An 8,531-nucleotide genomic window follows, 5' to 3' on the forward strand; every position below is an offset into this window, starting at 1 on the left:
AGTCGAACACCCATTTGAGAGCCTCCAACTATTTACAGAGTTTCCTGCTTTAACTGCAGCTCCGGTTTCTTGTCCCTGCTGGTCTACTGATCCATCTGTGAAGTAAGTGAAGCTGTCAGATGCCATGTTTGCTTCTATATGCATCTGTGCAATGTTACGTAGCAGATGAGGACTTGTCTGGTTCTTCTTTCCTTCAAGAGCCATAATCTTAAAGTCTGCTGGCAGAGATTCCCAAGGGGCTTGTATAACAAAGTCTGCATGTATTTCGTCGACACCCCTCTCAGTGACTGTGTTTGTCATATCGAATGTATTGATGGTGTCTATCGCACAATGGGTTCATCTGTTGCTATTGGAGGCTCTTCTGTCCAGAGTTAGTGCTCCAGTGATTATATCTTTAAGTGAACTGATTCTAGGTCTAGTCAATATCTTGGTCAGCATGCACGCAGCAATCCCTTTTACCCTTGTTTCAATCGACGTTAGCTTTGTTTCTAGTCTTAGGTTCAGTATTTTAGTCCATCTGGGAGCTCCTGTTATGATTCGCAATGCATCATTTTGAAGAACCTCAACGTTTGTCCACTGACCAGGAGAAAGAGTGAGTAAGGCAGTGTCACGTGGGAGGGTGGGCCGGGGCTCTGCTAACACTCAGCTGCTAGGGGCTCAAAAGGCCCAAATACTCAGCCCCTCCGACTCCCTGGATTCACCGGAGTCTCCTTGGTCACACAAGAGAGGACCAACAATGCCCACCTCCACAGGTCTTTGCTTCCACCACAGAAAGGGGGGGTGCCACTGATTCACCCTGGAAGCCCTTCAGTCAAACACGGGGAAACTGCTGTTAACAGTTCCGACCTAGACCCGTGGAGGAGTGAAGGAAGACTCAGGCTTACCTTATAACCATAACCTCCCCGAGTCTTGCCTGCCAGACAAAAAGGTTGTAGGAACTCCTTTCCCGCCTGTCTTCTCTATCTTCTTCCTAACAAGGTCGCCAGCTGGGTTATTGTATCTGCACCCCAGCAATGCAGTTCAGTGGGTGTATTATATATTGTCTGTAGCCAGAAGGTTGCTATTCCCATAGATCTGCTACTAGACTGTCAGCCCAGGGTACTCTCCCAGGAAGGTCTGTGTGGCTTTGCCTCTCTATAGCCACCACGTTAATAGTTGCCACCATTCAGGCACTAATACTGATCGCATGGCTAAGGGTACACTTTTATGTAAGTCTGTGCTGTCTTTACCACACTCCAGGCAATCAGAACTTCTATAGAGAACGTACTGTTCCCTAGGTGGTACTATGATAACCTTGGTGTATGCTCATAGAGAAAATATCATAATGGAGGCACACTTAAACACAGTGATAAAATGTGTGAATTTACTGACGCAAATTACATGATCACACATACAAACACAAGTAATACATGAATATGAAAATAAGGATAATAAGTCTGGAGATCGTCAGCCTCTTCTTCCACGACCTCCAACACTCCTTCAACTGGGCAGAAAGACAGGAGTCCCACACTCTCTCACAGGAAGGCCTCTTCACCACGTCGGCGCCTCCTCTTCACTGTCCTGCCATCCATACACACTGTCCCCTCTGACATTCCTGAACACAAGCTGCCTTGCAGCCTATTCTACTACTAAAGTATTAATGTCCCGTGGCCACATACATAAGTAACTACCGTGGCCCAACTAGCCTACTCACAAAGGGGTAATGGGAGGGAAAATGATCTACCTTACATTCCTGGCTCATGACGCCTGTCCCTCGATGGTGTGAGGTTCCCACGCTTCCTGAGTCTATCCTCGATGATCCAGGAACGTTCCACAGGTCCTCAGGTGTCGTGGAGCCTTCGCGTCGTCGCCGTTCCAATCCCTGAGATTCAGCTACCCCAATCCTGGTTCATCGATGGGCGCTGAGCTAATCACTATTTTCCCACACTCGCCCCTTCCACAAGGCGTTGCTCCTTGTCCTAGGCACGGTGTCGTCCTTCCAAAACCCTCAGTGGATGTGACCCGGCCACAGCTAGGCTTGCCCGCCACACCTTTTCAGGCCCCCATCGTCCAGCGTCGTCGCCGACTATTTTCCAAGTTTGGCCCTCTTTCGCTCAATAAACTTGGTTCCTTTTTGCTTCCCAGAAGCGCGTGGTCTCCAATATATCCGATGGGCTGCAATAGCCAGCACTAATCCACTAAGAAAGGCTTGTAGAGCCTCTAATCCTTGAGAGCAGACCGAGGCGCGTCCTGTCGCTTCCAAGGTCGGGTCAACTCTGACGTTGGCGCCGCCCGGGGCACTCGGTGACGTCACGGCGGGCCCTGATTTGTCGCCCGCGACCTAAGTCGGCCAATCCGCGATCGGCAGGTGTCCCTTCCAAAAGGTCATGTCTGCATTAGGGGGATACTCCTTCATTTTATATCAGGGCGCCAATTTCCCTTTATTTACAACTTATAATGTAACTTCCTTCCCTTAACTGGCAGCCGGTCTGGTCGCCACATATATCATTAGACTCCCTGAACCTCAGAGAATCAGTAGGGAGAGCTGATATGACTCTTTAAGCCGGCAAACGAAAGAAATAGGAGAGGGCACCGTAACAGCAGGCGCTGCATAATCAACCAGGGAACGAATGGCGTGTATGTAAAACATTCTCAACACTCTGTCCCGCTCCTAGACAGAGCCCTGTGATTGCTCTCATTATATTTATCCGTGATTTTGCTTTCTCCTTTAGATATTGAATTTGCTTATTGAATGTCATTTTAAAATCAATCCACACTCCGAGATATCGATATTGTGTAACCCACTGAAGGTTAATGTCTTGAATGCGTAGGTGCCTGTCTGGAGTGTTGCCACCTAGTCTCATTGCCTTAGACTTCTGTGCAGATATTTTTAGCCCTAAAACACTGCATTCAGATGTTACTTTATCTAAAGCACCTTGAGCTTTATTTAGAAGTGAAGGACCTGTAACGACCAATGCTATATCATCAGCATAGCTGAGCAATTTAACCCCTTCTGTAAATGTCATGGTAACAAGGTTTTCCACAACGATGTTAAAAAGACTAGGACTGAGGACTCCTCCTTGTGGAGTCCCATTCTCGTGCAAGTGGTAGTCCGACACTTGTCCTTGCAACTTTACTCTGGCATACCTGTGACTTAGGTAATCTTGAATCTATGCTAGCATTTTTCCCTTTACACCTTTTTTAACTAAGGTGTGTAATATTGCTTGCGGGCTTGCAAGTTCAAATGCTTTTTCTAGATCAAGGAAGATCACTATAGCTGGACCCGAGTTAACTGTTCCTAGTAATGTTGCTATGCAGTTGGCAGTACCTACTCCTCTAGTGAAGCCAAATATGTGTTTATGAAGGTCTCCAGTCTTCCACAGTAGCCTATTTAAGACCATCCGTTCTGCAGTTTTACTAATGCATGATGTTAATGAAATGGGTCTGTAATTGCCAGGTTCTTTCGGCTTACCAGCTAAGTCTGTACTCACGAAAGAAATATAGCTGATTATTAATAGAGACTGGTTTACATGAAATGATGATGTTTAATGATGACAAACAAAAATGATACCCTCATTTGAAGTTGAGGATGAATTAATGAGTCTTCAGTGACAAGCCTGTGAGCTGTAATTAAACTAGCTACAAGTCACCACGACCAAACCACTGGTCTCACTGTCGACTCAGACTCATCCTTGATTTTATTGAATAAACATATTCAGTTCTATAAAATGAAATAAAATTAACTAGGTTAGAAACTTAGTAATACTATCAAGTAACCTAAATTTTCTGTCCGAAAGGACTGATGTACAATAATGTAAACTTAAATACTTTAATTCTGCATAAGTGCAGACAATTTCTTGTTTGAGGTTGAGGTGATCATGAGTCTCCAGTGATGAGTTAGTGTCTAATAACTCAACAGTTAAAAGTCACAGCGACCCTAGACACTGATCTCACTGTAGATTTGAAGTCTCCTTGATCTAAGATGTCCTAATATTAATACTTTAATTACCAAACAGATGTTCCCATAATAACAGAATAATGACTTAGTTTCATACCTGTTTCACAGATACGGGACATCCGCCATGTACATACTAACGTACTAACTTACTAACATGTAATGCATTTATAACGTCGCGGGAAAGCATCAGGTACATCAGTACTAAAGCATGAACTGTCACCCGTGTTTTCTCGCCCCCAGAGTTATATTGGAAATTTCCAATACCCATATAATAAACCCTAGTAGAGTATAATAAATTTAACGCACTAAGAAACTTAATATACTAATACTACTAACCAGTAGTGTAGCAATATTAAATTCCTATTAATTTGAGGCGTACTACCGCCAAATATGTCATAGTATTCATGGCGACGGTTGCATCAGCCTTCCAGCTCACAAAAATAAATTACATTTCTCCATAGATTGAATTAAATGTTGTCTAACCTTGTAGAATTTATTAAGGAATATGGATTGGCAATTGATTTAGTTCAATTTAGCAAATTATATAGCTGTTTATTGGAAAGAGTTTTCCACAGCTGAAATCAGCAGATCTAGTAAATAAAGCTAAAAAAATGAACTAAAATTCACCAATGAATTTCATCTAATGTCATTTAGGTTAAATGTTACACACAGAGAGAAATAATCTGGTATTACCTAAAGTACGTTATAAAGATGTTAAATGACATCGGCAATATTACCGTTGATTAGGAAATTAATGTAAAATATTGCAGATTATTTTTCGCGTTTCTGATATCCGAGAAACTTGGCGGAAAGGAGCCATATTTGGAGAGTGTCCTGAAGCTTGTCTGAATGTCGTCTTATAATTGGAGCATCCAAGCATTATCGGATTTCAGACTGACTCGACTGCTTCATCTTATTCCAGACACCACGTCCGGCAAGGCTAAATTATCCCTTTTATATAGTTGTGGGCTCAATTTATATATTATATAGGGTACCTTGTCGTCAGGACACATGACCAACAAAATAACCTCGTGAGTGTAATATTTATATTCTACCAGATCTAATTTCGTGATTATGAGTAAATACACACACTTAAGTAGAAATTACTTGATATTGATATTTCAGCGTGGAGCTAGCTGCAAGGAAAGTGTACTTCGCCCTGTGGAATCACATGTCGCCCAAGATATCAGACAGTGACAGGATTATTCGAGTTGTAGAGCTGTCGGATGTTCTTCATTCATCTTTGGCAGCTAAGCTTCCAAAAGTTTGAATTTAGTAGTTAGTGTACTAATCCATGTTGCAATTATTTTCGATTTATATGTGACATTTTATATCTATATTATTAGTAGATTAGCATTCTAAAATTTACCTCTCACCCTCAAAGATGTGAAAAGGAAACACTCCACTTTATATTGAAGTTTTTACAGTCCACCTCTCTAACATTATTCTGAATTAATTATTTATTTCAATATTATATGATATTAAATAGTGGAGAAAAATGTCCCCACAATAATGGTATGATCGCCATGTGCCATTTTTGTTCATTAATATTACAGTAAATTGTTTAATTGTTATATTTGATGGTTTTCTTTTGCTTTCACCTGCGACTTACATACTGCAAGCGCAAAAGCAACATTTTTTTTTTATTGTCTTTGTGACGGAGAGCTGCACCATCTTAGCTCAGTATAATTCAACATCACGTCACATAGAATGGGGGCCTGTCCAATGGGATGTCCTAGAAGCTGGTCTCAGCTGTTCGTAGCAACCTTTGCTTAACGTTGTGTTTAGTTGTTATACTTTGCTTTCTTTCAGAATTAATTTTGAGATTTAGATACTGATGACTGAACATATCTACTTTACAGGTGTAGCAATTTGTGATCTGTTTATTAGATTGATTTTGATTACGCGATGTTTTATTTGCTAATTCATGCTTGTAATGGTTAGTCTTTTAAGCTATTGCTATATTTTAATTACAAACAATAATTTTGTTCCAATAGAGAGGACTCACTCAGGCAGATCACCCCTTCGGGTACTTATCAGGTACTTTGATTTGTCTTCGAACTGTTATATTCCACTTTGCATTACGAACTAAGGAGGAAGTTAGACTAGAGATCCTTTCGCATCCAGAACTGTATTATACATTCGGGACGTGTATAGCCCTTCTTGTCACCGAGGTGACACTCTCTGCGCCCCTAAGCTTTCGTTCGAAGATTGTGATTATCTGCTCAGGTAGGGAGTATACTATTCTTTTACAGAGCACAAGAAATGGTAACTGCAGTTAAATACCTAGATTCCAGTAGGACAACTATTGCCCTTATTCTCACTAGAGTACAAGGTACAGACATTCCTAAATCATCTTTATATTTCACTAACTCGAAACATTCATTTATATTGTCTCTCCAAGTCCTTTCTAAAGGACTTACTAAAGAATTTCAGGTTACCATATACAGAAAAGTAATTTATCTTGTAAATTTATTGTTGCCCTGCAGGTTAGTTACTCACATACAGTGTTGCCAGTTATATACCAACCATTCTCGTGCATATTGCCACATCATCTACAAGGCAGTCTATTAATCTCACTTATTGGTTCGCCTACATGTACTCGTATTTCTCTTCCATTATTATCTGTATTTATATAATCATAAAGATGTTGCGATTAGCCGCATTTCGTGCTAACCCTGAGGAGGAGCTCCACACATTAATTGGTGCTACTAGACTAAAATTAATAACTCCTCACGACTGAGTATCACAGCTCTCCTCTACATGGGGCCACCAAAGCTGAGCTTCATAACCTGATTCTAGACCATCTTGCAGACCATGATCTTATTACTCCAGAGCAGCAGGACCAGCATAGAGTTGCTGATAAAAACACACTGACACACACACACATGAAATTAAAGATCGAGTTAGCCCAACTAGAAGCTGCTACCGATGAACGCAAACAGGAAAAGAGACGACAAGATGCTGCATTAGCCCGTGAACGTCAAGAACAAGTAGTTACACTACAACAGGAACGAGAAAAAGAACAACTCCGGCGCTACGCTCAGAAAGCTGAATTAGAACGTGCCCGTAAACAAGCACGACTCCAGCCCCTACAACAAGAAGCTGACCTGCAACATCAACGTCTTGAACAAGAAGCTGAACTACAACGTCAACAAGCTGAACTGCAGTGTCAACGTCAGGAACAAGAAGCTTGACTTCCAACGTCAAGAACTGAACTACAACGTCAACGTCAGGAACAAGAATCTGACTTATAACATCGCCGAGAAGTAGAACGACTACAAAGCCTAGCTCAAGAGCATCAACTCAAGAGACAACAAGAGGAAGAGGAGGTTGCCATCAAACTACTCTTGGAACAAGGTATATCAGACACCACGCTCGAGTTCCGATGTCAAGAGTTAGAACATGAAAGTACCCACATCTCGCAGCGCCATGAGGCAGTAGCCAACTTACTTGTACGTTTTAACCCCCACGCAGTGTATCAAAATGATGCCACCTTTTGTAGAGGCAGAGGTAGATTCATTTTTTTTTGTGTATTTCGAGGCCTTGGCCACTCAATTACTCTGGCCTAGGAATCATTGGTCTATATTTCTCAGGTCACACCTTACAGGAAGAGCTGCCTTAACCCTCAGTAATCTTGCCACCGAGACTGACTACGATGTACTCAAGCAAGTAGTCTTTGACGTCTATCTGCTTTCCATTGAAAGCTACCGACGACGTTTCAGGGACTATATCAAGACTGGGTCTTAAACCTACGAAGAGTACGTGCAGACCAAAACAAGGAATTTTCTCAAATGGCTAGAATCAAGCTTCTCCATGCTGGTCGCACCGTTAATTTGGGCAAGTGCACATTTGCTAAAGGTAAAGTGAAATATCTTGGTCATGTTAGAGGCAGTGGAAGCTTAGCACCTTATGATATACATCTTCAAGCCATCCTACAGTATCAACAGCCTACTTCTCGTAAGCAATTTATGAGATTCTGGAATTTCATATTACCATAGGTTCTGCAGGAACTTCAGCCAAGTTGCCACACCTTTAATCAACCTTACCAGCCCAAAATGAAAATATATTTGGACCAACTCACAATCCATTTCCTTCAAAGAATTAAAAACTTTGCTGTGTACTAACCCCATTCTCCCTTCACCAGATGTGAAACAACCCTTCATCCTTAATGTTGATGCCAGCAGCACCGGCATTGGGGGTGTCCTGATGCTGCAAAGAGAGGGGGAAGTTCTACCAGTCAGCTATTACACCTACAAGCTGAAGGTGCCATCGTCCTTTTGCTTGCAACGATATGAACCTTACCTTCAAGGACACCAACCCATCACCATCTATTCAGACTACAATCCTCCTCGGTTTCTACAATAAGCCAAATTCTCCAACTTGTGTCTACTTCGTTGGGCCTTACAACTACAAAATTACAACTTCCAGATCTTCTTCATCAAAGGATCGGAAAACAATGTTGTCGATGCACTATCACGTGTTCATGAAGTGGAACCTCCCGCTTCCAACATTCTTCCAGCATCGACAACCAACCAATAAGAAAAGGGTTTGGGGGGGGGGGGGGAGGAGCTGTCACGTGAATCCCCTGCAT

The 8,531-nt window shown here is 42.1% G+C and overlaps 1 protein-coding gene across 1 annotated transcript in view; it reads left to right on the forward strand.

Moving 5' to 3' along the window:
• The window catches only part of LOC138355130 (interaptin-like), a 138,770-nt gene extending 130,465 nt beyond the window's left edge, over positions 1-8,305 (forward strand). Inside the window, exons 4-9 of the mRNA XM_069309853.1 lie at positions 5,063-5,201; positions 5,935-6,166; positions 6,752-7,114; positions 7,208-7,392; positions 7,663-7,897; positions 8,085-8,305. Of these exons, the coding sequence (XP_069165954.1) occupies positions 5,063-5,201; positions 5,935-6,166; positions 6,752-7,114; positions 7,208-7,392; positions 7,663-7,897; positions 8,085-8,305 (1,375 nt within the window). The remainder of the gene's footprint in view (positions 1-5,062; positions 5,202-5,934; positions 6,167-6,751; positions 7,115-7,207; positions 7,393-7,662; positions 7,898-8,084) is intronic.
• The last annotated feature ends 226 nt before the right edge of the window (positions 8,306-8,531 follow it).

Source organism: Procambarus clarkii, chromosome 66 (genome assembly GCF_040958095.1).
Source record: "Procambarus clarkii isolate CNS0578487 chromosome 66, FALCON_Pclarkii_2.0, whole genome shotgun sequence".
NCBI lineage: Eukaryota > Metazoa > Arthropoda > Malacostraca > Decapoda > Cambaridae > Procambarus > Procambarus clarkii.